General features: G+C 42.1%; 1 protein-coding gene across 3 annotated transcripts; it reads left to right on the top strand.

Moving 5' to 3' along the window:
* Positions 1-824: 824 nt before the first annotated feature.
* ZMAT3 (zinc finger matrin-type 3) lies at positions 825-23,271 on the top strand. Of its 3 annotated transcripts, XM_005146913.4 has the most exons (7): positions 825-943; positions 5,275-5,600; positions 7,133-7,252; positions 9,033-9,199; positions 9,311-9,411; positions 10,390-10,547; positions 22,819-23,271. In XM_005146913.4, the coding sequence occupies exons 2-7, from the start codon at positions 5,331-5,333 to the stop codon at positions 22,828-22,830; spliced, it is 828 nt and encodes a 275-aa protein (XP_005146970.2). In that variant the 5' UTR covers positions 825-943; positions 5,275-5,330; the 3' UTR covers positions 22,831-23,271. The 3 variants fall into 3 exon arrangements, with proteins under 3 accessions (XP_005146970.2, XP_030902965.1, XP_030902966.1); XM_031047105.2 differs by lacking the exon at positions 22,819-23,271 and having other exon boundaries at positions 10,390-15,709; XM_031047106.2 differs by lacking the exon at positions 22,819-23,271 and having other exon boundaries at positions 834-947; positions 10,390-15,709.
* Positions 23,272-27,997: the final 4,726 nt, after the last annotated feature.

Below are 27,997 nucleotides of genomic sequence, written 5' to 3'. Positions count from 1 at the left end.
GTTAATTGCAATTTCTGCTGTCATAAACAAAAGGTGCTAGGAAAAAAAACAACAAAAAACCAGACCACTAAATGACCTTATACAGAACCTCAGCTCAGGATTTGTTTTGTTCAGCCTGTAGAAGGCTCTAAGGAGAGCTTACAGCAGCCTTCTAATGCCTAAAGGGGCCTACAAAAAGGCTAGAGAGGAGCTTTTCACAAGCGCATGTAGGAATAGGACAAGGGGAAATGGCTTTAAACTGAAGAGGGAAGATTTAGATTAGACATTAGAAAGAAGCTCTTTACTTTGAGGATGGTGAAACATGGGGACAGGCTGCCTAAGAAACGGTGGCTGCTCCATCTCTGGCAGTGTTCAACGCCAGGCTGGACAGGGCTTTGAACAACAATCTGATCTAGTGTAAAGTGTCCCTGCCCATGGCAAGGTGGTTGGAACTAAAAGAGCTTAAGATCCTTTCCAACCCGAACCGTTCTATGATTCTGTGATCTGACCGAACAGTTCAGTATTTGGAGCAACTTTTATACTACGCTATAGCCTGTAATGCCAAACACCGTGTTTCAACGACAGTGCGGCTCTGTGAGCTCACTTCACAAGAAGTCAGACGGGAAGTACCAGCAGCTGCCTAGGACAGGAGGAGAAAACAGGGGCCACAGCACGACAGGGTCACACGCCACCTAAAGTCCCCGGTCCAAAGGCTGCCAGACCCACTTTCCGCAACACTGCCGACCCACGGCGGAACAAACCCTCTTCGCAGCGCCGGTGGGTGGGCGCGACGTTCCGCGCCTGCCTCAGGACCCTCCCAGCCGCGCTGCCGTCACTTCCTGCAGCTGGTCCCGGCTGCGGTGCCGGCCCCTGCTCCTACTGAGGCCTCGAGCGCTGTGTGCAGCCGTGCGGGGCTGCGGTGCCGCTGGGGGCTGGGGCAGTCGCCCTTAGCCCCCGCCCGGTGGTAGGTGCGGCAGGGATCGCGAGGGACCGGGGTGTGCTGGGCGGGCACAGGATGTCCTCGGTGCGGGGCTGGGGTCGGCTTTGCGGGTCTGTACGGCATTGCGGGGGCTCGCAGTGTTCTGCCGTGCTCGGGAGTGCTTACGCCGCTTCGGTGATGCGGGTTTCTGCATTTGCTTCTTCTCTGCGCTGGTTTCATTTCTACATTTCCGAAATCGTGTGTTGGCAGGATGAATAGTTGCTTAAGTTGCGGTTTTACAAGGTAATACGTATCCGGGCTTGCTTTCTTCCTTAGACCGCGTCGCCCTTAAAGGCGTGCAGCTTTACAAAAATAAGGTATCTAGGGAGACCTTCGAGCACCCTTCTCGTGCCTAAAGGGGCTACAAGAAAGCTGGAGAGGGACTTCTTACAAGGGCATGTAGGAATAGGACAAGGGGGAATGGCTTTAAACTGACAGACAGAAGGTTTAGATTGGACATTAGGAAGAAGCTGTTTACTCTGAAGGTGGTGAGGCACTGGCACAGGTTGCCCAGAGAAGCTGTGGCTGCCCCATCCCTGGCAGTGTTCAAGGCCAGGTTGGATGGGGCTTTGAGCAACTTGGTCTCCTGGAAAGTGTCCCTGCCCATGGCAAGGTAGTTTGAATTAGATGATCTTTAAGGTCTCTTTCAATCTTAACTATTCTCTGACTCTATGAAATGTCTGCCCAGGATGTCAAGATTTATACACTGTGGTTTCTGATGCTGATGCAACAGCTGCTAAATGCCCTCTTGTTTCTGGGTTACTAAACGTGTATCCTCATCAGCAGAGGGTTAGTGAGCTTATACCTTGGTGCAGAATTGTGTATGATGTGTATTTGTTTTGTGTGCTATTTTCCATCCCTACAGCATTATAAAATGACCTTGCCCTTCATGGTGAAGTTCTGTAGGTCTAGTCTATGGCCAAAGGGAAACTTTCTAACAAAGTTAGGTTAAGTGATGTCAATATTCTGAGGTAAAAGGGGACTTGAGAAGTTTCTGGTCTTGAAAAAAAACCCACCACAAAACCTATTGAAAAAAAACCCACCACAAAACCTACAACTTGTTCATTGCTTGTATAGATCTCTGTCACTGTTATTAGTTGCCTTAACTGCATTTAAAAATTAATTTTGATGGGAACATATGGCATATAGATGTCTCACTGTGATTTACACTTATAGCCAAGGATGGTCATGTTGTATATATGTGCCTTCCCCATCAAATGGTGATTTGAGGCTATTCCAGTTCCTTTTCCAGAAATGTGCTGTTGTTAGCTGGTGAGGTTGTTTCCTGTTGTCTGTGCCACCAGCAGTTCCTGGCTACTACCAGGCTGTGGTACTTGGGCATGGAGACTGGGTCTTCTCCTTCAGTGCTGCCGTGGGGATGCCCCAACCTGAATGTAGCGTGGAGGGCTTGTGCTCCTGTTTCCCTTGTATCCACCTGAGGACAACTGACACAGAGTGGAAGTGTATTCTCACCTGTACAGCTTGTAGGAGAAGGCATGCTGAGATCTGAGAGACGCTGTCCTGAGCAGAAGGTCTCCTCAGCTCACCCTGGAGAGCTGCAGGTCCTTACCCTGCCTCAGGATGTACAGTTATGAGTCCTATGTGGCAGAGATTCTCTTGCTGTTTTGCAGTGTAAAGATTTTGCAGCTTCTCACATAAAAGGAAAAGAGGAGTCAAAAATGTCCTGTTACCTTCTCCTGGACAGGGTATCTGTGACAACCAGCAGCAGAGGGTTGAAAGGGCATGGATTTTTATTTTTTTCCCCTGTTAAATAATATCTGTAAGAAAGAAATCAACATAATTTGGACAATTTCAGTGGTGAAAGATCACTGTTAAAAGTCAAGAAGTTCTAATTTTAAAATTGCCCATATAGCATTTATTTTACCTTCAGATTACTGCTTACCCTAAGAATCAGTAAATGACTTTACAGTTAAAGATTTTCTAACAATATTACATTATACCTTTTCCCCTGTGTGTGCAGATCCTCTAAGTACTGTATTCTCTCTTGTATATGGAAGATCCCATCAGTGACAGTTGCATATGGAAGGCTTAAGTGCAACAAACACTCATGCAAAATTAAGCAGATGGATCCCAACTGCCATTTACTGCAGATCTCTCTATATTGCTCTGTGAAGTATTTAGCTATAATTTACTCCCATTTTAAGGTAGGAGGCCCAATATGCTGGTGTAATAAAAATGTGAAATTGGATGGCATGCTTACCTGCATGCATAGTTCATCTAAACTACCACAATAGGCCTGCATTATGATAGATTTAACTGTCATGAGCATGAAATATTCCATCTGTAGCCCCACTGAAATGAATTAGACTATCTACAGAGTACTACTTGAGGAAACTAAAGGCAGCAAAATCTTCCATAGTTCTGTTTAAACAGGAACACATATGCTGCAAGTTGGAGAGAAGTTAGGTCACACTACAGAATTTAGAGTGCTGATGGATGGTTGGCACTACTCCATTCCTGTGTGTCCTCTTCCTCCTTTGTGATGGGTTCCATATTATCTTGTTTCAGTTAGTTTTCATGGTAGAGGTTTTGATTTTGTCTTTATGGTGACACCACATTAGGCATAGTTCTCCTGGAATTTCACACTGCTTTGGTAGTGACAGGCTGTTCAAAACCATAAAAACTTCTGGTGGTTCTGCTGCTGTCTTAAAAGTCTGTCCCCAGGGCAATGCATGATGGCTTATTTTTTTGTTGGTTTCTTTTTTCCTTTTATTTTTTTTTTGAAAGTCCATTTTTAGAGGTGAACATTTCAGAAATGCTTTTGTCACTTGAGCACTTTGGTCCCACTGATTTTATTTATATTATTATTATTATTATTATTTATTTTTGCTAATACAAAAGATTCTGTCCAGATTTTCAAAGGTAATAGAGTACCTAAAAATACAGGCATCAGCTAGGATTTTCCATAGCTGGAATATAGTAAGGTATTTATCTCCTGCTAATTTTAGTACATTGAAAACTCCAGAAGTTATCCCAGATAAATGCTGTCCTCTTCTCTTGGTTCCTAAATGTGTTTGAAGTTGAACTCTATTTTCAAAAGTGACTTAGGAAAAGAGTTCCTAGGTGATGATTTATTTACCTTCCCCTAATTTTCCAGAAGCGTTATTTTAAAATGTAGATGTGACTCACTGTTTTCTTAAAAAAATGAACAAAGCCCATAGCATAAACATAGTTGCTACCAATGCAGCCCTAGCTGGAAGTAATCTGCAAAGGCCAAGATAATGCTTCTCTTGATCCCAGTGTGGCAGTGAATAGGATTTGTTATGATAAGAAGCTAATAAGATATTAACAAAAGTAGCTGTGCCTTGATTCATAATATCACTACTCTGCCTTATTCTAGGAATGTTCATCGGGGCTTTAAATGTGATTTATAGACTTTTAATTAAATAAGTCTCTCAGAACTCCTTATTGGAAGTGCAGTTTTTGTTCTAAGAACTTGCATTAACTGAGAAGTAATTGAATAAAGGTTAACATGGGATAAGCTGTCCATTTTGCAGATGTGGTTCTAAGTGTTACATTGGTTATAGTTAGCAAAGGAAACATGAGAAATAGCTCAAGGTCATTCAACAAGACCATGTCAGAGGGGCCTTGGGTCTTGACTGTGAACAGAAAGGTATGCTCAAGTTGATTCCCACTTGTCCACTTTTGTTGACTTACTTGAGAAAAGTTAACTGTAGAATATCTTTCCTCAGGAAGAAGTAATTGAGGGATGATGTATATGTGGGTATGCATTTTATATATACCTATATATAATAAATCTGTTTTGAAATATTTGGGTTTGTTTTCATTTTAAGTCATTGTTGGCTTATACATGTAAATCTTTGTACATCAGTACATCATTGGCAAGTTCTTGTGATATTTGTTTAAGTTTTGGAGTCTGAGCTTGACCTTGGGCTGCCAAAAGAGGAGTGGCTAACAGCTGTATGCCTCTAATTCCCATTAACACAGCTTTATGTGCTGTGCATGTTCTATGTTACATCTTATGGTCATGGAGCAGTGAGATGTGTGTGCTGTTGGCTGAGTACTGTGGGTGGTTAGTACCCCAGGAGGGTGCCATAGGGTACTAACAACTACAGTTTGGATTCAGTACACTTACACATGTATCTTTTAATCTGTTCTTGCTTGCCTGGGATGCTGCTGTTCCTGTGGGATAAAGTGTTATAAACTGATTTCATCCTGTTTGGCATTGTGAAAAGTCATAAGATAGAGGCAGTGATGTTTCAGAATTTGTCCCCGGGATGGTCAATCTTCCTGTTAGCACTGCTGATTTCAGCGTTTGTGTGTTTCTGGTCTAGATCTGAAGACGACTCCTCATCCTTCAGAAGTTGCATGCCCACAGTCTTCGTGGCCAATGATTCTTCTACAGCAAGCAGGACTTCTTCCCCATTCTGAGAAGCCTTCATCTCTTCCTATGTCAGTGGCTACAAGGCCAAAAGCCACCTCACCATTGTCCCCACCAAAATCTCTTGGACTGGGGCCTTCCTTTCATCACACGCAAGAAGAAGAGCTTGCAAAGGTGGTGGAGCAGGACCCTATACTGGAGGAACTATGTAAGCCTCTGTGCTGTAAGCTTTGCAATGTCACTCTGAATTCAGCACAACAAGCCCAGGCTCATTACCAGGTAAGGAGAGTAGCAGAAGGCACAACTTTCAGGACTTCTGCATCTGCAGGTTGTGTAGACATACCTGTGCCACCATGTTCATTGCCAGTAGCATTGCTGTGGTAGCACAGAGCTAAGCATGGGCTAATGCACAAGGATGAACTCCCCTCAAAGGGGTTTTGAGTGTAAGGTGACTGCACACCAGCAGCAGCATTTGAATTGGCTCACCTGAAACTACCTCTGCACCATTTAATGGACTAAGGCTGCTCTGTAGACATGTCTTCCCCCTATTTGAATTTGCTGTTCATCCAGATGTGCTGCAGTGATTTTATTTAAGGTGTCATCACTGGAGCATTTTGCAAAAACTTTGTCCAAAGAGACAGAGAAGTAGTACCAAGATGGCATGGGTGAAGAAGCAGACATTGATGTTTCTTTTGTTTTATGCAACTCATTTTTCACCTCTTCCAATAAACTTGAACTTCTCATTCCACAGACATGATTTTGCAGGGCCTGAACAGATGTTTCCTGATGGATTCAGCTGTTCACTAGGAAGGGGAGCTGCTGCCAGGTGTTTATTACCGTCTCCTTGCTGAGATTATGCACACCACTGATGTGGTGGGGCCATTTAGGCAAACACTCTTGTCAGCTGGGTCAGCTCAGGTCAAATAAATTTTGTTCAAGCTGATCTGGTTGATTTGTCTGAAATAGGCTGGGGACTATTTGCCTATACTTCTTTGCTGAGAGACTGAATATGTCGCTGTCTTACATTACCCCTTTTTACTAGTACCCTCTCTGCCCAGTGCTGTATTTGTGTGGGATATGGTGACCTTCTCTACCAGTTAATCTGAAAGAGTGGTTGTCCATATCCTTAGGGCACCAGATTTGGTTGCTGTTGGCCCTGAAAAAGTGGTATCCTGCTACTGAAGGGGTAGGATGAGTTAGTGTTACACTGATTTCTGGAGTATGTCTGCCATGAGGGAGGACAGAAGTGCATTAATCCTACATAACTTACATTTATGCATATGCCTTACTATATATCCACAATGCATATACATAGTCTCATGGAGCTCTGTCAGGACACCAAAAAGAACTATAGTGTATATTTTCCAAGGAACAGCAAAAAAAAAAGAAATAGGGTTTTTTTGCATTCAGTCTCATGATTTAACTCATACTTGAGTATGAGTTTATTTAACTCATACTTGTCATGAAGAATTGTATGTGTTCAGGCTAAAACTATGCAAAGCAATGTTTCATGTTTAAAATGTGAAATACTGGGTTTATGTGAAATGGAAACAGATTATGAACTAATTGTAACCTTATTGATTTGGGAAAATTAGTTGAAAATGAGGCCAAATCATTGCTGGTTAATTAGCATTTAGGAGAAAGGGGGGGATTCCAGCATCTCTCAAGTTCAGAGTTATTTTCTGAGTGATAGCTCCTTTATTGGAGTTGCAATTTTCATGGCCATTTTCTTATTTTGGTCTTTGGATCCTTTTTCTTTCAATGTAAGATGCTACTGTTAGAACAGTGATTAATCTGGGTTCTCGTTTCAGGGTAAAAACCACAGTAAGAAACTCCGAAATTACTATGCTGCCAATAGCTGTCCAGCATCTGCCAGAATGAGTAATTTGGTTGAGCCTGCCCCACCCCAGATTGTCTCCCTTCCAACTCAGGTAAGGCATGGGAGGGTGATTGAGATTGTGCTGCTTACTTGTCACCTAACCCCCAGTAAGGATAACTAGATCTCATGTTCTGAGGATTACCACAGGAGCTGGGAATGTGTTGATGGCACAGGAGGATGGTAACATCTTGTTGTGAGCTGTTTGCTTTCCTTTGAAGATGCAGGTATTGATCTGCTGTCGCAGCAGAATATTGGACTTGAAATATTCTGTTTTTACATGGCAAATACATTGATTCCTAGCTAAGTCTGATGTGCTGCCGAGTATGGTTAAGGGCAGGTATAAAACAGCATTGTTGGAGCTGGGTTTGGACAGGAGAGTGTGGCATCTGCTCTGCACAATCATCCCTCCATTGCATGAGGGAAGCCTGCATGGAAAAAGTGCTTAGGTGCTCCTACACCCATTGCCCAGGGCTGTTGGCTAATTCCTCTTATGTTGTTCCTTTTGAGGTGATCATTCCTGCGTGTAGGATAAACAGATTGTTCTCTCAGTGATTCAGATTAATTCTGTCTTGGGCACATTAGAGGCAAAAGAAGTGATTTTTGCTTTCTTCTTCTAGAAGCTTGGCTGCAGAGATCAAAGCTGCGCCTGTTGTTTTCCAAAGCATAAGCCATTTTTGTCTGTAGAAAAGCAAAGACCATTTGCTGTAAGTGGCAGATAAACATGTTGTTGGAGCTGCCAGAGGAAGAATTGGTTCCATGTAAATGGACATGGTCTAGTGTGAGGTGCCCTTACCCATGCCAGGGGGGTTGGAACTAGATGATCCTAAGGTTCTTTCTAACCCTAACCACTCAGAACTCACAGAACTTAATTGGAATGACATGAGGTCCAGTCCTAGATAGTGGGATGTGGGTTCTGTACCTGCCAGGGTATCTGATGTGGGTTTTGGTGGAGGAAATGGTCCATGGCAATAAAAGGACTGTTCTGGGACTACATGAGCATTCATATAACATGGAAGTCAGAATTGTGTGTTTGTATCTATAAGCTTGAACAGTATCAAAGGAGATGTGAAAGAAACTCGACTTGGCAAATGCTGCAGTAACATAGCTGTATGAATCACTGCTGCTGCACTGTTCACAAAGCACTTTTTTTCCGGATGATGCACATTGAGGAGACATGGTTGCTGCCCAAATCAGTGTGTGGTCTGACTAGATACGCAAGGTATCCTTCATATGGCAGGAGCTATCTGTGTGAGGCTGGGTTCTTCCTCTGAAGTCTTGATCCAGGTGCCCTGCTACCTGAAGGGTGAGGATCAGAGATTTGGCATGTCTGCTATTGTTTTGTTCGGGTTTTTTATCTCTTCATGTGGTCAGGGAGCTGTGTATGGACAGAATACTGCACAGAGATTAAGTACACTATAAATAGGAGAGAGGAGCACCTTTACATTTTGGTGGGTCTTCCTTAGTGTGCATGTTACTGTTCATTAGTTCTCAGCGATCAGGAGTAGAGGAAATATATCATTGCTGTGGAGTAAACAAGCCTCTGTAGCTATGGCAAAGGTACAGGGTGTTTGTTCAGAGTGCTTTCCTCTCCATATGAGGCTAGGGACTTGTCTAGATCTCGATTTTGCAGATTTTCCTGGAGGCTGAGGCAGAGAAAATAAAGTTTGTGTAAGAACATTTTGGGGAGTTACTTGAGAGTGTTCTAATCCATATGCTCTAATTCCAGCTCTCTTGCTGCCTGATGGTGATACTGATCTCAGTCCCTGTGATTCAGATATTTCAACAATTTAACCTTCTTGCATTTCATATACTCTCTTTCCCTTTGCTGCTAGATGGGATCCAGTAAACCAGGTGGCCGAGTGATCTTGGCCACGGAGAATGATTACTGCAAGCTTTGTGATGCCTCGTTTAGTTCTCCAGCTGTGGCACAGGCTCACTACCAAGGGAAAAATCATGCCAAGCGGTTGCGTCTTGCAGAAGCACAGAATAACTCATTCTCGTAGGTATTGTTCAACTTCACGCTCAGGCTGGGAAAGCATGTGGCAGTGTCGCTGGCTATTTTTTTTCCTCAGAAAACTGAATTGCAGCTGTTCATATGTTTAATCTTCAGGGATGCATCAGAACTAAGCAAACGAAGGGCAAGGAAAGAAGGGAATGAATATAAAATGATGCAGAACAGAAGAAATATGTATACGGTTCAAAACAGCACAGGTAACTGAATCGCATCTGTTCTATAGTTGGAATAATAATGAATAATAAGCAGACTTGTTTTTCTTCTTTGCTGAGGTCTGTTTTAGCAAAGACAGGTTGTGAAAGGAGCTCATCCTAGCTCCGCTTATCCTTCATGTCTGCATGTGTTTTCCCAGCTGCTGGAATTGCTTTGTTTTGTTAGCCTGCTTGTTGGCTCATTTTCTTAGTCTGTATGTAATTTACCATCTGCCTACCTCTAAGGCCGCTCTCGGTGGTAACAACTTTCCTGCTTTATTTTCTTGGCAAGTGGCCAGGTGCTTTAGCTCCTGCTGTAGCACATCAACCTGTACTTGCACTCCCATGACCAGAATGAGAAAGCATGTTAGCCTCCCTCCAGGACCATCTGTTCCTAGAGTGGTGTCCTTCTTCAGGTATTAGAGACTAACTTTGCCTGTTTACTATGATTTAATGAGTGTTTTGTAGTGTCCAGCCCAGCATCTTTTTTATTCTGTGTTATGAGCACATATTAGTTGAAATCCCGATTCCTTATGAAGCCTGGTTTAATTGTGTCATTCTAATCACCGTCATGTGGAAAAGATGAATCTTCTAAAGTTCTGTTAAATTTGTGATAATTGTAAACTGAGGCAATTTAATCAAACGATTGTTCTAATTCTGGAATGGGAAGGTTAAGAAATAAAGAACTGATTCGTCATTTAAATTATTTCTAATTTTCAAATTCATACTGATTCTTAATAAGACTGGGGCACTAAGTCAACTCTAATGCTTTAGATAATACCAGCAAGTACTGCTCCCTGGTGTCCTACATCCCTGTAAATCTGGATCGCGGTGGAAAAGTCATAGGAAAATCAAGTTCAGGCTCAGCTGAGGAAGCTAATCTTTGACTGCTTTTTAACAGTTTGTTGGGTTTAGAAGTTGTCATGAGCTGCCTCAAGCTTTTCTTTCTTATAGATAAAACAGACTTTTCTGTTGAATCCTTAGGTCCCTACTTCAATCCGCGGTCACGCCAGAGGATTCCTCGGGATCTGGCCATGTGTGTCACCCCCAGTGGCCAGTTCTACTGCTCCATGTGCAACGCCGGAGCCAGCGAGGAGATGGAGTTCAGACAGCACTTAGAAAGCAAACAGCATAAAAGCAAGGTGTCCGAACAGCGGTATAGGAATGAGATGGAGAACCTAGGCTATGTACAATGATGCACCACCCTTGGTAGTAATTTGCAAATAGAGCAGCTTGTCTCTTGCCTGCTGTTTGCCACATGCCCTGCTTTGTGCTCCCTTTGATAGGAGTGTGCTCTCGAGCTGTACATGTAACACCTGCAAACTTAATGGTATGGTTAGATTTTTTTTCTATCGTAGTTGGCAGGATGACGCTGTGCAGGACATGAGTGTTTTTGATGTTTGTTTGCTAATTATCTAAGGCTCTTTGTTGTATTGAGTGGTGGGGAGGACTTTGTCTGCTCCCCAGCCTTCTGCATGAATATGCAAAGCCCAGAAGTGCTGGGAACTTCTGTGGTTCTACCACACAGGTGGACCATGTGCAAAACCTGCTCCCCTGTTTGCATACCAGAGAGCAGCGCTCCAGAATGCCTCCCAAAAACGGACCGAATCTCTGGGCAGCTTGTAAAAGAGAGGCAGGAATGGGGCCTGTGAATGAATGAATTAAGTGGTGTACTTGCCCACAAATTGCTGCTTGTGGCTCCCATTAGCAGCCCAGAGTAGATTCTTTCCACATCATTGTAGAAAAGCTGTGTAAGACATTGGAGTCTTGCCTCTTACCGCTTCCTCTGTGATGCCGATTTCATTCTGAACATCTGACATTGGATATCAGCTGATTAGCCCAATTCAGAAATACTCTGTTCTACCAGTTAACAGTGAAAAGGATTCTCAGTGTTGTTGACTGGTCACCTTAATACACCATGGCTGTAGCTCATCTCCCTGAAGAGAGTATGTGGGGATCTCAGTGGCTCACTGAAGTGAATTGGAAAGCAAACCTGCTCAGGTGATACGTGCTCTGCTCTGATTCTGCTTTAGACTGAGTAGGGTTGAGAATCTGTTGAAAGGAGCTGTCAGCTGTAAATTTTTTTGCAAGTGTTGGTCTCTGGCCCACAGCTCTATTGCTCTGGGGAGCAGGGCTGCATGGACCCTGGAGAGCAGATACTGGTGTGTCTCACTTTCATGTAATTCCCTGGGCAAAGCCCAATAGGTGTTATAGAGGAGAGCTGAAATACTCCTTTGCACTAGAGCTACCAATATTGGATGATTTTTTTTCCCCTCTGTCTTTTCCCACCTCAGGATGGGTTTTTATTCCATTCCTTGATGTAAACTTCACTGGTTTAGGGGCCATCAAAAATCCAAAGTTAGGTAGAATGTAAATTTCAGGGGTGATGATTGTTTGAGTAACAGCTTTTTGGCCATACAGAAGTATTCATGAAATTTGTCAAGCAACTTTTTTAAGGATAGACAAGCCCAAAGGTGTGTCTGCTTTGATTTTCCTTAGTGAAAGTAGAAAGGGGATAAGGAACAGAAGTAGGGCTGACATTTATTTTTCTGCTTATTTGGGTAGATGTGAGGAGCTGTGGTTGGAATCCAGTTCACAATGTTTCTAAAACGCTGGATTCGGTGGCAAGTGCAGAACGTAGGTAACCCCTGTTGGACCTGATTCACCACTGTGCTGCTATAGCTGTACACTGGTAAAGCTTCATTGACTTCAGTGGCAGGTGCACAGCAGGGGTAAAGAAGCATCATGGCTTGTCTCTCATTCCTCTTTAGGCATTACATTGAATTAAATGCAGCTCCATTGGTTTCAGTAGTATTTTACCAGGGGTAAATTCCACCTACTTTGTAATGGTGAAGGTAGCTCCCCACCACCACCTTTTTTTTCCTTTTTGCCATTCTGATCCTGCTTCTTGCATTGCAGGAGGACTTTCTGCTTGCCTTAAAAAAATGAAAAATTAATAAACTAACCAAAAATCCAGATAGTTTTTATTAATCTTCCTAGTTCACCTCAGAAAGGTTTGTTGCACTTGGCTGCTCCTCAGAGATTGAGTATTGTTATCTTTAGCTACCTGAGAGCATCAGGTACAACTTTAATGCAGTCTTCCTAAATCCAGTCAAAGTGAGCTCTTGCGTAGTGGACAAAAGCAACCCCCTGTATGATACCATGGTGATCGTTGCTGTGCACATACAGGCATAGCAATGGGCATCTTCTTGACTGGGATTCTCTCCCCTCCTTTGTGCAGAGTCCAAGGGTTTGTGCACTGGAACACATTAGAAGATACGAGGACACATGTCCAAGTTGTAAAGCACTAATTGAGCAGTTTTGACAGCCTGTAAGTCTGTTTCTTTTGTGCTTTTCTGCTCCTGGCTCATCCTCTGTGCAGCCTTGAAGAACATTCCCATTGCAAAAATCTCTCATCAGCTTTTCCCCCTCATCTTTTGCAGTCAAACAAGGGCTCTGGTTTTCTGTTTGTGTTCTGCCTTTTATTTTCCCAGTCTGACACCACTGTACAGGGACAGAGGGAACTGGATGAGCCTTATCACACTGTGCTTCACCAGAGTGATTCCTGCATTATACTTGAACATTCCCCTTGCTGCAAATTACAGTGTGGCATTTCCCGCAGGCTGCAATTAGTAGTAGAACAACAACACTGTGAAATATGAGCTGGAGGAGCTGTAGGTACTAATGTTGTCAAGCTTGTTGCTAGGGCCAGGAAGGCATTTTTGCTTGCTTTCATGTGTCCCAAAAATCAACTGTTCACCACTGTGCTTTGGTTGCTGCCCCTGCTCCCAGCCCAGTGATCTGCTCCTCATTTGGCATTTCCAGTGACTGACAGAGGTGTCAAAACTCCGAGTGCTCTGCATGCTGTTACCTCCTAGTAACAGCTGGTGCAAACCTGCCACAACATGCCAATCTTAGTGCATTTGGGATGGTGTGTGAATGAGGTGTGAAGCCCTGCAGGCTTCTCTCTGCATGGGACCACATCTGGTTTTGAGGAATGGCTTGAGTCTATCCTGAACAGAGAGGTCTGTATCTGCTTTTGTTCAAGGGAGTGCAACAAGTGAATGTCATCATCCTGAGAATTTCAAAGTGGTGGGTTGCATAACAGGCATAAAGCAGATAGTGTGACTCAAGTGACAAGTGTAGGACAGGTTTCCTACATGGGAGGAAAGATATTTCTTGCTGGGAGAAGCAGCTGAGACTCGCTTTGCCCCAGAACTCTGTTGCGGCCTTTCCCTACAAGTGACCAAAGCTTTCCTTTCCCTCTTCAGCTTAACAGTTTATGATCTTCCTACTCTCCCTCTAGCACAGAAAATTGTTGACTGCAAAGAGAAAACATCCAACTTCACTAATATCTTTAGGGTTCAGGACAATCCAGACTCCTACTGTCAGATGGAGAAACTGGGGGGGATCCTGACTTCTTCGTTTTTTGTAGTTTTTTTTTTTTTTTTTGTGAAATGCAAAGCTGTTCTATAAATCAGTGCTCAAAACACATATTGAAAACATGTCCTGACCAAACCCTATTTGACATAGATGGGCTGGGGACAATACCGTACAGCTGTAGTACCATTTTCCCCGATTAATCTTTTTTCATGTTAAACATAAGTACCAAACCCAAGAAACAGGACTTTTGTGAAGCTGTCACATTGGCCAGTAGGTTAATGACCGTTGCTGCTAGAAACAAAATACAAATCATTGTGTTCATATTTATTTAGCTGTGCTGACCACTAACAGATTTGTTAATATTTAAGGCATTATCCTGTAGGTTGTATCCTGTTTTGTTTAAATGGAAAACTCAATATCGCACTTTGCTTTTGGATCAGAACTGGTATTTATTATATTTGTGAAAATGTTCTCCCTCCCACATATGTATTGGTTTCTTTCCCTTAATGCAAAAAAATCTGCAAACAACAAAACCCACCCCAAAACAAATGAATTAAAAACCCAAGTCCAATCAGTGGGTCTTCTTTGTTTCTTTTCATACCAAACAAACTGGGAATTTCCTTGCAACTCTCTCTTAAATGTCCATTTGTTTTAAATTTTTTTCCCTTCCCATTCCTTTGTTACGAGATGACATTTTTAGACACATGAAATTCATACTACATTTAAGCATTTGTTTTAAGGCAAGGAAGTAAACTATGTGGAATCCATGTATTTGTGAGGATTTTGAAAGTGATACTACTTTGTATTAAGCATTAGCTGTTATTTTGCATTCTGCACTAATAGTAAATGTGCTATAATCTTGCCCAGCACTGGTCAATTTTTGACTTTCTGCTTTCTTCATGTACATCAGAATGAACCCTGAAAACTTCTGTGGAGTTGCTTAGGATGGTCATCAGTGTAACTAAGTGCAGATTTTTTTCTGTAAAGTTTCTTGTCTTTTCCTTTTCTAGATGCTCATTATAGGGCATTAGAAGGGAAAGCTGTTGCTGTAAGCACGGGTTCATATTTTAGCTTACTAATGCATGATGTCCTTTAGCTACGTTATTTAAGTAATATGCACTGTAACCAGTGGGAATCTTGCCCAGGTCAGGAGTAAATGAAATGCTGTAGGTAAATATATTATGTTGGCTAGTGCCAGGCAAGGTACATGGCTAAAATTTGTCTTTTACTTCTATGTTTGGGTTATAACACTCTTAAGGTTTTGCTTTTTGAGGAATGTGTATTTGGTTAGGTAAGGATTTGGTCTTGTTCCATCTGAAATAATTTAAAGTGCATTGACTTCAGTTGAGTAGGAGCAAGCCTTGAAACCCTTCAGGAATTTCATACTGATGTTGTTTTCTCATATATGTGTTTTTTTGGTTTGTGGCATGTTTTTTAAATTTTACAACCATATGTACAAGGTTGCTCTGGATGAGATGGCTTAGCTCCTGTTGTTTTGAGCTGATCTGGCTTCTTTGCCTCATGCATAAAGCTGAAAGTGAAAATAAAATCCACTTTGAAATAAATGTGGTCAAACAGTAGTTCTGGGAATCTGTCCTTTAAAAAAACGTATCACAACTAAAATTGTGTGTTTTATGTAAAGTATCTGCAGGTAAAGGCAGGACTGTGGATTTTAAGAAACAAAATCAGTTTTTCAGTTTGTGTTTTGCAGGGGAAAAATTACTTGATTTAATTTCCTTCTGCATCTGTCCAGTGACATTTGCAAGTGCTTTGAACATGTTTCATCTAGAGCCTTCTTGTCAGGTTGGTTTTGTACCTTTGTCCTTATTTTCTTTATATTGTATTGATCCCTGTGAGGGAGATTGCTTTTTACTTTTTTCTTCTTCAGTATATAATAAATCATCTTGCTGTTATCATTGTACAGCCTTAGTGTTTGGTATTGATACTGCTTTTGGTATGGCTGGATTAGGCATGACTGAACTTATTTTATCCTAGCATTGAGTGTGGTTACATGAATAATATGTTTTAATACACTGATAAAGGAGTGTTGTCCAGTGTAGAATTTGTTACTCTGGAGGGGGGTCAGTGTATTTCAGCTATTATTGAAAGACAGATGAGTTCTCCTTCTGAGCTGTCTTGGCTTCAGGAGGAGTTGGGACTGCTTGGCATCTGATGGGATGGGAACCAAAAGGTACAAGAAGGGCTCTGTTTCTGCCCCTCTTTCCTCTTGAGTAGAGATCACAAGCTCTGTGACAGCCCCAGGCTGAACCACAGACTGACTTTCAACTCTAGCTGTAAAAAGGTGGTGACAAGCTGAGCCTGATACTTGTATTTATACATTTTTTGCCACTGTGCTTTTCCCCTCTTTCATTACTTGAGGGCACCAGAGGAGTGTGTGCTTATGCAACATAAATGACTTTCCAAACAGAAAGGACATTCTGAACTGGACCCTTAAAACAGCAAAATCTGGGGTATGCTGTGTTCAACTCAGGCAAGAGAAAAATGCTTTTCCTTGGTGCTGCAGCCATGCTGTTAGTGCAGTGAGCTGCTGACCTCAAGGGCAGTATCCTGGTGGCACAGGTAAGATGTTCAGGGTGTGCTGTTGAGGCACAGCTTTGAATGTATAAGCAACTGTGAACAGGGATTTGTCCCTGTGCTCGCCTGTCCTCTGTTATTCACTGCATCAGCCCATTACAGAGAATAATGACACTGTGATGGAGTTATCCTGATTTACCTTTCTGATGAGCCAAGAGCTGCCTTAGTGCTGCTTCTGTGCTATCAATAAAATGCAGGAGGCTTTATGTGTTCTCACGTATAGTAGAGTTGTCAAAGCCTGTAAGTGCAGCCGTTTGTTGTCTTATGCCCATACAGATAGTTACTTTCAGTCATCCTAGGAACCAGAGAGGAGCAAACCTATACAGAGCACTGTGTCCCTGTTACTGGATGTTAAAACCCCTCCTTTTTTAATATTTACATGTGGTAATTGTATTCTATGTCAATTCTATATCAGTTTGGTACAGCCAAACCATAGTGTCATGCAGAGACACCTGGGCAACCTAATCCAGAGTCACAGGCATTTATTAAATTAGGCAGCAAATAAAATTGTATAAAAAATAGATTAAAATCTAAGACTAATTGTGTTATTTGAAAGCATGGATAGTCCTCCTGCTTCTTCTCTTACACCAATGTCTAAGGATCTAACTTAATTTTTGTTCAACATTTTACAACTGAGGAAGTAAAGTTTGGGGAGAAAGTATGCAATTTGCCTAGAAAGTCTATGGCTCAAAAGGAAGATTGAGCCCAAGGCCTCTCAATACCAGGCTGCTGACCCTGCCATATCTCCATTTATCCTCCCTGTTTACAGACTGATGAAAATGGCTGGATTTTATAAACCATTTGATTAATAATTGTTGGATTTTCATTGTTTATATGATGACTTTACAATGCATTAGGAAATGGACTTTAGCGCATGATTTAAAAGGAGTGAAATTTGGCAGAGATCTCAGTATTGCTTCTGCCATTAAACCTTAGTGGAGAGGTGGAAAAAACAACAGCTTTTAGAAGAATTGTAGTGGGTGCATGTTTGTGAACTGCAGGTTCCAGAGGCTCTTCTGTATCCGTTTATGACCACTTCACATAAATTCTCTTTATACCTCTTCCAGTTCTCCTAAAGCATTTGAATGCTGCTTGTCTGTTTTGGAATAGTAATGAGCTGCTGTAACAAATAATACCTGGAATTCATTGGCCTAATCCTTCAATGAATGACATTTCCAATTGACTTTTTTTCCACCGCAGTTGCTTCACTTCTCTACCTGCAGATCTATTTAAAGTCAGTGGAATTATACACGTGTAAAGAGAGATAGGAAGATTAAAGTGTATTACGTGGGACTAGAGAGTGTCTTTGGCAGGTGTTTGCTGTACATACAAAGCTGTTAAAAAAAGTATTAAGCTATGCCTTGTTTCTTCATCCCAAGTTACAAAGAGAAAGAACAATGAAAGAGCAAGGTATAAAGTTCTAAGAAATGAGCGTAGTTGAATAACATGCTGTGTTTGTTGCATCTCTGGAATTTTTTGTAGTAGTGCAGTGTTTACCTGAAAAAGGCAGACTACATGCTTAACTAAATGCAATGAGACCAACAGTCTGAAAAACACTGTGAGTCTGAGTATTAGCCTGGGTTTTAAAAGATGATTTGTAGTTAAAAAAAAATATGCGAAAAGTCAAATGGCAAAATCATTGTCCACCAGAAGAGATGAAGACATATGGGTTAACACCTGATATTTTGAGGAGTCTGTAAAGAACAATTCACACTTAAGGGACTTGATAAACAACAGCATGGTGGCAAAAGTCTTTGGTTGTGGTGTCTAGAGAGTTCATTAGCTGAGATGTCATTTATTAGGATGGCTTGGTTTTGCTATGTGTGACCTTGTGTAGGTGGGGAGTGTATAAGGAAAGAGTGGAAGCTCCTGCTTGAGGCAGGGCTGGCTGTTGTCTCAGTAGCCGTGAGGGGTTCATCCTTCTCCGCTCTGACCTACCACACTTGTGTGTGCATGTATGTGAAGCAGTCCCTTAAAGGACTCTTCCTCCTTGGTATTACCCACTATTTATAGGAGATTCCTTTCCAGTAGCTCCTTAGTGCAGCTATCTCTAATACTTTTGCAGTATCTCGGCAGAATCGTGTTTGGTTTAATTAGGAAATGGCCAACTACTGAATTCTTTGGGAGCCTTAGGCAAGTAGCTTCTGTTCGTAAAAGCTGGTGAGCACCTGCTACTTGTGTAACACTGATACTGTGAGGATGTTTGGATTAGCAGTTCCAAATTCAGACAGAGGAACAATGCAATTCATCTCCAGGATATCACATTGATTTATGTCAGGTGGGATTATGGGCTGTTCGTTGTACATTCTGCTGGTCTGTCTGGTAGCTAGTGCCAAAGTACCCAGACATTAGAGCTGGATGTTTCTCATGCTTCCTCTTATGACTGGTCTCAGTGACTATGTCTTCAAGGTTCTGTTTTTCACTGCTCTATTTTTGATTTACCTTGTCACAGTCACAGAAGTGTAATTAATAGGACAGCTTTTAATAAAGGTTTGTTTACTTGTGTGAAGCACAGATTTTTCTTGCACAAAGTCCAAGTAATTTTTAATTAATATTATTGAAAAATATGAAGAAAAGTGCTAACAGAAGAATATAAATAAAAATAAGGCAGATGTTTCAAGGTTGTGGTGACCTCAGGCACACAAAACTGAGGAGTTAAAAATGGGAGACAGCAGTGGGTAGTGTCAGTCTGCTTTTTGCCTATCCCACGGTACCAAGATACATGCAGGATGTTCAGCTGCTGTATTTGCAATTATACCCTTGAAATAATGTCTGATCAATCTGAGTTGTAATGCTGACTGTTTGTATTAGCCTTCCTTGATCTACTGCAGTCCCGCTCCACAGGCAGGATGCAGAAAGCTCAGGGATCATTACATGTGGCTGAGCATCCTGAGCCTCCCCTGCGCTCTCTTCCCACAAAGGGAAAATGCAGCAGAGCTGGGTTAAGCCGTTGTCCTTAGGGTGGGTTGTGTGTTAGCCTGATACCAGCACAGAAGACATGACAATTGTTAAAACATAAGCTGTACACACATACCTGAAGCTTTGAAGGAAGCATTGAAGGTTGAGGGTGAAGAGAGTATGAAGAGAAGCTCTAGAAGTTCAGGGTGGATGTGGATGCATGGGGCAGTATCTCTCTTAAAAGGTTTCTCCGTAGAGGGACATTCACATCAGCCTGGAGTCCTTTCATGCATTGCCTACTGTCTAATATGCAGAACAGATTTCTGAAGACACATTGTTTATCTAGTTTAGCATTGATCTTCATGCAGCTTCTCACTACTGCTGAGAAATGCAAGTGTGGGTCAGAACACAGCTATATGTATATACGTGCTGGGTATATATTAGGACATAATAAGCTTCCAAGGGAGTTCTTAATTTGGGTACAGACTGTATATGCTAATTATATGATAACAGTCTTGATGATTATTATGCATACTTTTAAGTTGCATTTTTGACTGCAGTAACAAAGCCAGTGTTGCCTTCTCTCACTAACTTCAAAGGTATTGTCTTGATTTAAGAAACGGTGTCCTAAAGCTGTTTCGAAAAAGCGGAGCTGTGTTACTGTGAGTGTCAGGCTGCCTGCTTAACAGACTGCATGGTAAATGGATGAGCAGCCAAGCTCTGTGAAATGGTTCATGAGAGATTTGAAGTTACAAAAATGCCAGCGAGCATTTATTGTCATTGGCGTACAACTTCATACTCCCATAGCGAATACAGTCCAGGTGTTCCAAATCAGAGCATGCTTCCCTAAAATATCAGAACCCAAAGATACATGGTCCAGATTACAGGCTGTAATACCTAAAAAGAATATTATGTACGTGTCCCAGAGGGAAAAGTAATAATCAGTGGAAGAAATGAGAATAGGTAGAGAAAATTTGAGGTTCCCTTGGGTGATTCTGCCAAACCTTGGACACGGGTCTGACATAGGTCATGGGTTACATTTAAAAACATTTAACACCTTTATCTGCTATCTGCTTGGGTGTTTTCATAAATCCCAGCAGACATTTTAAATCTCTGGGGCATTTTTGTAAATCTGATTGCAAGTTGTCTTTGAAAACAAGGCTTAAACCCCCCAGTAAATTAGTCTTTTACAAACTTTAACCCTACAAGGAGAGTCATTAGCATGTGGTTGTGCAAATGCAGTGGGCACAGCTTTAAGCCTAGCTAGAGCTGTACAAGACAACCCCCTGCACACAGCTAGGGTTGCCTAAACTGCCTATATCAAAACTAAAGATTACAGACCCTCTGCTAGGTTGCACTACTGGTTTCCAGTGTCAAACTACGTTCTATAGAGAAACCCATCATCTCAATGCTGCAGTGCCACAGTCAAATTATAAATATTTGAATGTCTTCCTGGAGGCTGGTTGAGGTCACCCTGTGCTCAGCAGGTGCTGCTGAAGATGATCTAGGTTTCCTCCAAAAGGAAATGAAGCTGTTTCACATCATACAGGAACATCACTTATGCTTGGCATTTGGGATAAAACTTAATGTTCTACAATTATAGTGTCTGATAGCTGGCAGCAGTTTTGCCAGACAAATACCACGTGTCTTTCCCAGAAGGATTCAATCTTTAATATTGTCTTCATGCTGGAGGCTTTTCCAATTTCTGTGTATTAGAAATTACTTACCTATGTTGGAAGTGCTGTGTTTAACCCAATACTGCTAGTGCCATCTACAGCACTGTGGAACAATCATGGCTGCAGCATTTTGCTTCCATGGAGTTGCTGTTTGATCAAAGAAAACTGTCAGATTTTGCTGCAGATTTCTGCAAAATTGCAAAAATTCAGCCTTTGAAGGGCTAAATGTGTGTTAGCTCTTCATTCACTTGATGTGCTTTGAGGCTGTTTCCAGATAGTTTCCCTTCTACACCTTTAAGCATGAAAATCTATTGCTGAGATTACAGGAAATGGTGAAAGTCAAGTGGTGCACATGGAAAGTCTGTGGAAGAAAAAGCAAAATGGAAGATGTGAGATGCTAGGGTTGTGCTGGTCCAGAGCCAAGCTGAGGATGGGTACATCCACTTTGCTTTACTCATCTTTTTAAGTACCTTTATGTTACTACCTTTTTTAAACTCAAATCACCACCTGCAGTAGAGGTTCTTGTTATGAAGTTAAACTGGTAATAAAATATAGTATTTATTGTGCTGTTCATTTGCAGCACGTGTACAAAGACAGGTACCCTGAGTCTGGTCAGATTTCCACACAGACAGTAAGAGGCCATTTTTAATCAGCGTCGACATGCCCAGACTTCCTTCAGCACAGAGACTGGGGAGCAGCTTTTGCTCCATCTTCACCTATTTGAGCCACTCTTCTTTCTTTAATGGAACCTTGGTGAAGCTGTGACATTTCTGTGTCACAGGGGAATCTTGCCTGTGCCTCTGGGCAAAGAGCAAGTGGGGGTGACTGGATTCATTGGTATTTCATAAGGATATAAATAACATACAAGGTATAATATATGAGTGGCAAATCTGACTGTGCCAAATGTTCATATAAATGCAGTGATGCACTTGATCTATCTTCTAAGGACTTTTACTGTGCAGTTCAGGCATTTTTCTGATTAATTTTATGGGGAAGAGGAAACAAGTGAGCAATCATGTTGTGAGATCACAAGTCTCCCTCCTGAAACAGTCTAGCAACAATCTTTATTCCTTGGAGGAATGGCTTTACTAACTGAAAAATCAAGAACAGTAGAGGACTGAGAGCACTCAGTTTTGGAGAAAATGTGTCACAGTAATTCATAATTCCAAAATAACTCGTATTAGTTAGTATCCACCTCCCTGGGCTCCGTTTCTTGCCACTTAACTTCTGGTTTAGCAGCTTTGATACTGGCTGTGATATGCTGCTTGGTAAATGCCAACCAACCTCATGCCTGTTGCAGATTCAGTCCATGATTTCCACATGGGCTACTGTGTGGCTACCACAAAATCAAGAGTGAAATTTTCAAAAGCCTTTAGAAGCTACATGTTTTCATGTGATTGAGCCTTCTGGATGCAGAAATGCCATCAGTCTTCAGCTGGATAGAGGCTCTGAAGTCCTGGCTGCAGCCAGAGTGGTGGTTGCAGAGGTGGCTGATACCTTACAGTGGCTCTTATGGGTGCCTGGAGCTATCAAGATGCAGTTGTACCTTGAAACGTGTGTGGGATGCCTGTCCCCACATCCATACACCAGCATCAGTCTGTCCTGACAGCTGTACTGCCTAACCAAACCGGCTCGGCTGCAGCTCAGGCAAGCTTTCTTATGCTGTGCTCACACCTCCTGATGGCACTGCAGACATACTTTTAGGAATCCCAAACAATTCCCTTCTTAGACCCATAATTCAAGCTCTTATTTAATATTGCGCCATTGTCAGAGGATTTAAGAAAGGTAACAGTGCTTTATTGGTATTGGTTTGTTGTTCTGAGGCAGGCGAAGTGATGGTGTTTTATTTTGATTTCAACAGCACACCCATTAGGATCTGAGAGGTGGCAATATCCCCTGAAAACAGAAGAGGGCAGCTCTTTTTTGACAAATGGAGAGTGCATTGACTGTTTTTGAGAATGAAAGAGCAGTTGCTCACATCCAGACAAAAAGCCTGTTGTTTTTTTTCATGAATGAATAAAAATAGCACAGTATTCCAGGGCCTGTGCTAGTGTAATTAGTGTATAAAATAGCTGGACCTCCATCACCTTCCACAGAGTCCCTGGGTTTTGACTGGTATAATTAGATTCCTTGCAATTTTATTGCAGTGTAATTAAAAAGTAACCAAAGGAATACAAAATTCAGTCTTCAGAGATGCTCATCATCAGACAGGATAAAAAGCATTCGGCAGCTCACTGGATTAATAACCAGTTTCTTTGTTTACTGCCTAAACAGGAAAAGATAATTGCTGTGAATTGTCACTCTGTGTGTGTGGAAAAACGTGGAAAAATCAGATTTAGTAAAACGTCATTGAATCCTCTGAATGTATATTTTTTTAACTGAAAGATGTTTTTCAATTTGTATTTAACAACAAATGCATAAATTCCAAACCAAAACATTCTTCTGGAGTGAAATCTTCCTTTGTAATCCAAAATAAGGCATTTGTGATTTCTTAATTTTTCAAGCTTCAGTTTCCAATGAAAACAACTACACAAGTTCTACAGGAGTTTACCACGAGGTTAAGTCCATCTGAATTCTTATTTCCTGGCAAATATTCATCTGAAAACCTTGCTCTTGTGAGCATCCCTGAGCCTGATTTTTGCATAGAGCAGCTGTACTCAGGCACCAGCACCAGCCTGCATCCTTATTTTTTGATGTGTGCATACCTCACGTAGGCAGTGTAGCCTTGTAGCACAAGAGAGCCAGGTTTTGTGTAAGAAACTTCACACATCTGGTTTGCCATATGTCTCTCCCCTGCCCACAACCACCAATTCCCCCTCCCCAGCTCCCCGTGGCTGGGGCTGTGCTGGGGCATAGCTAGATCCAGAGTCAGTAACCTGGGTATGTTTTTAAAGTCAAAATAATCATACTGGTTCCCATGGAAACATGTCCTTGTGTGTGCTTCTTACTGAGCGGGACAGTTAATCCCCACCATCCATAGGACTAAACCACACCTGGAGGGAGGGTGGAAGTGGGGTGCCTGGGTGGTGCTACCTCTGCTAGCAAAGCAACAAACAAGGGATGGTGCAGTTAGCTGCTGAGGTTGAGGAAGGCTAAATATCCACGTGGAACTTACACCTCCCAGAACCTTTGTTGCTCCAGTCAGTAGATGATTTGGAAAACTCAACAGTGACTCCTTCCAGCACCTCCCCAGTGTCACTGTGGCTTTCAGGCTCCTCTGGAAACAACTTTTTGTTTTTGGCATTTGGCTTCAGTAAGGAGTGTTTGAAAAGCAGATTGTCTTTTTTTTTTTTTAAATAGCTCAGAGGCAGAAACAATTAGAGACTCTTTAATGAAACCGTACTGACTGAATGGGTAACCCAAGATGACTACTCTTTTGATGCTGAAAATAATGAGGGCTGCCCTAAGCTTTTAATCAGGAGCTCAACTTTTATTTGCAGATCCTGACAAGGATAGCATCCTTTAGTAATGCTTCTGACAGTTCCAAACTCCTGAAATTAATATGAGAGCAACGAGAATTTAATGGAAGCACTAATTACAGATGCTGGAATTATTCTGCAGCAATTCAAAACCTCTGATGTGGAGAAACTCTTAGCATGGATGGGCTGTCATCTAATTTCTATGAAGTTTTGCTGTGAAAGGTGACCCTGGCTTTACGCACCTTCATTCTGCAAGACATGGGCATTCTTCCCTCACATTGACTTCCACACCTTGCAAAGAATTAGGATGCAAGCAATTAATTCCTCTTGCTCTGGAGACTGTACTACTTATACCCCTCATGTGCTGTTCCCCTTTCAGGATTAGTCATAATGTCCTGGACTAGCAGGCTTGCATCCAGGCCTTTTCCAAAAACACTGACTGATTATGCAGGTGGATCAAACCCAGATGGCTATAGCAGTTTGTACCTGGGTTGCCACCTCTGCACCAGAAATAGCTGAAGTGCACATAAAATAGCTCCTGCTTCACTGTGCCTAATAGTCTGATTTACTGGGACAAACTGGTAGCAACAATTTGGTGCTGCTTCATATGGTTGGTTATTCAGGTGTTGGTGGTGCAAGGGGTGGGGGAAGAAGAGGCCAGAGAGCCTCTAGAAGGTGAGAGAATGATTCATGGGGAAGAGACACCTCAGTCTTTAATCCATCCATACTCCTGAGTGAGCATCCCCAAAACCACAGATCTTTGGAAAAGTGGTTTGACACTACCAGCAGACCTACTCATGACTTGCTGCAGAGCCACCTTTCACCCTGGGTTTCCTCCAAAGCTCACAGAGGTCCACAGAGACCCTGCCAAGCCCCTGGGTTCCAGTAGGCTGTGGAAGGTGGGCCCTGCACTGCAGGCTAGCTCCCTGTACACCCTGCCCTGGTAGGCTGCACTCCTGGCATGTGATCCGGCTCTTTGTAGCTTTCATAGTGATGACAAGATTGTTGCCAGCAAAGTGAGATGCTCCAGATACTCAGAAGAACCCTATCATCATGCTTCCAAAGGTTTTACTGGGTTTTTGCAGCCTGGCTACATGGCAACAAGCCCACACTACCCTCCTTGCATATCCTGAAAATGCTCTCTTTGGCTGTTTAGAGCTCAGGAGAGCAAGAATCAAGTTTTAAGGCTTTAAAGGGGGAGCTTTGATTTTGGACTAGTAGTTAGAGATTGGAGTAAGTCACAGATGGGGGGACTGGATGTGAATCTCTCTAAAATGTGAACAACTTTCTGATGTGACTTTTTCCTGTCTATCTTACAGACAGCTATGAAACCTGAACCTTGATATTAGTTCCAAATTTTGAATGGCATTAGATGATTCATCTCTTGTATTAATACAGAAAGTAATACTGTTTTCTGCTTAGCACATAATGCCTTTTGAGAAATAGATGAAGACACAAGGGACATAAAAGAATTATTTAATCTAAGCTTTTTTCTTCAGTCCCACATTTTGTTGCTTTATGGAATGATTACAGTCTGGTTCCTGCCCTTCCCCAGTTACTCTGGAGATGTTGCAAGAAGACAGGAGTCACCTCGTTCTGCTTCAGTGCCAGTCTCGAAAGGGAGGGGTGTGCATTTTTGTCAAAAATTAATAAATGTCCCTTGGTATAACTGAGCAAAGAAAAGGAGGGGAAAAACAACAAGCTGGTTCCACTGTGCTCTGTTAATAAGCCAAAGCCACTATCATAAAAATGCCAGCTCAAGCACTGAAAATCGAAGCATAGTCTCAATGATTAAACTGAAAAATCTAATTCAGTCACGGAGGTGGCTTGGAGATTTTCCACCCTATCTGGTCAATGTTCACAGTCATGTGCATAAATACAAATGTTCCCAGGAAACACTGCAATGAATCAATATGCTCTGTGGCAATAAAGATGGAGAAGTTTTTATTGCTATGGTAATACTTGGCATGTAATGTGAAATTTGCAGCCAAAAGCCGATGGCCAATTTTGTGAATTTTTGTGTTCTTGTTACTTTGTGAGGACCTTGGTAGAGTGGCATTTGAACACCTCTTTCCTCCTCCCCTTCCCTTCTGCTAGTAAGAAAGGGAGCAATAGGTCAAAAATGAGTTAATAGAAGTAAAAATGAGAGTCAAGACTTCCTACAGCATTAAATTCTGTGTAAGGGTTTTGTAAACCCAATATTTAGTTCCAAATACCACCGTAAAATACCATTCTCTCTACACTTCCCTTAAGTCATGTGCCACACACTGACTCTGAGTGCTCTCAACCATATTTGAAGAGAACAAAATTCCTATGCTGTCAAATACGAGTGCTGCAGACCCCTGGGCTGAACTTAGCTTGGACAGTGATGCTGCTTCCAGGACCAGCAAGCTGCTCTGCAAGTTACATCCTCCTCAACATGCTGGCTGCCTCCAAACCCAAATTACAAAACTAGTTTCCTTGCTCCTCTCATCAAGGGAGAAGCTCTGCCAAGCCAGTGGGGTTGGCTGATGCTTGGGTTGAACTTTCCCAGGATCATGTCTCTATGTATGGGGGCTCTGTGAATAAATACATATTCATACAGCTTTGTCTTGGTTTGCTCCCCTATTTCTTTGGGGGTTTTGGCTACATTTGAAAATGGTTTCATGTCCTAGGTTGAGTCCAGTTTCACTGGGCTTCTTTTATACTTGCACCTACCGTGGTGGTCACCATCCCCACTAGAAATGGGAGGAAAAGGGGACTTCATGGAAGCTCAGCCTTTTCCTTTTCATTTTCCTGCTTGTTGAAGTATTAGGGAATTCTATTAGAGGAAGGCTGACCCCATCCCACACTAAAGCTACTAGAATTTTTTTTTCTAAAAATAAAGAATTTTGGGTGTTGGAAGTGGGGGAGAATGACATTTTCTATAAGCATCTTAAATGTGCCAGTGGTATGTGGCCTCCAAACAAATCCATAGTTATTGTTTACTGGAAGTTTTAAGTGCTATTATAACAATGATAAATTGTACAGAAAGAAATGAGTTGACTTCCCGGGGCTGTGAACAGAAAGTCCCTTTTTCTTTAGAGCAATTCTTGCTGCTGTTAAAGATTTACTAAAAGGAGTCTGCATTTTTCTCAGCAGGTTATTGTGATTATTTCCCCAGCACCCACAACACCCTTAGTACTTTGTCATTATTTAGTGGATGTGAAATATCTGTTTCCCATTAGAGTCAATAACTATCTTCCTCAATTAGCATTCGAATTACCATCAGTCTCTTAACATCACTATCAACTAGGTGACCACATTCTGTTGTTTGTTTGAATTGTTTGAGGTGAGCCAGATCTGCAGAGGCCAGGCAGGAACCTGAGCAGGAGCCAGACCCCATGGACTTGGGCTGCATCCACTGATGATCACAGGCTCTCTGAAATGCTACTGCAGGAGAAGGATGCTCTCTTGAAACAATGGACTCAGCACAGATGGTTTCATTGCCCCATTCCAGTCAAATTAATAACTTGCAAGTATCAGGCGTTTAATTGTATCTGGTAAATACAATAGAAAAGGGAGTCTTTCCTTCTTTTTCCTCTGTGCTGGATCACTAAAGGCTGTAGTGACCTTGGCATGCAGTGAACTTTCACCAAGAGC

This window comes from Melopsittacus undulatus, chromosome 6 (assembly GCF_012275295.1).
Source record: "Melopsittacus undulatus isolate bMelUnd1 chromosome 6, bMelUnd1.mat.Z, whole genome shotgun sequence".
Classification (NCBI taxonomy): domain Eukaryota; kingdom Metazoa; phylum Chordata; class Aves; order Psittaciformes; family Psittaculidae; genus Melopsittacus; species Melopsittacus undulatus.
The sequence above is the reverse complement of the archived record's forward strand: the minus strand, read 5'-3'. Positions and strand labels throughout refer to the sequence as shown.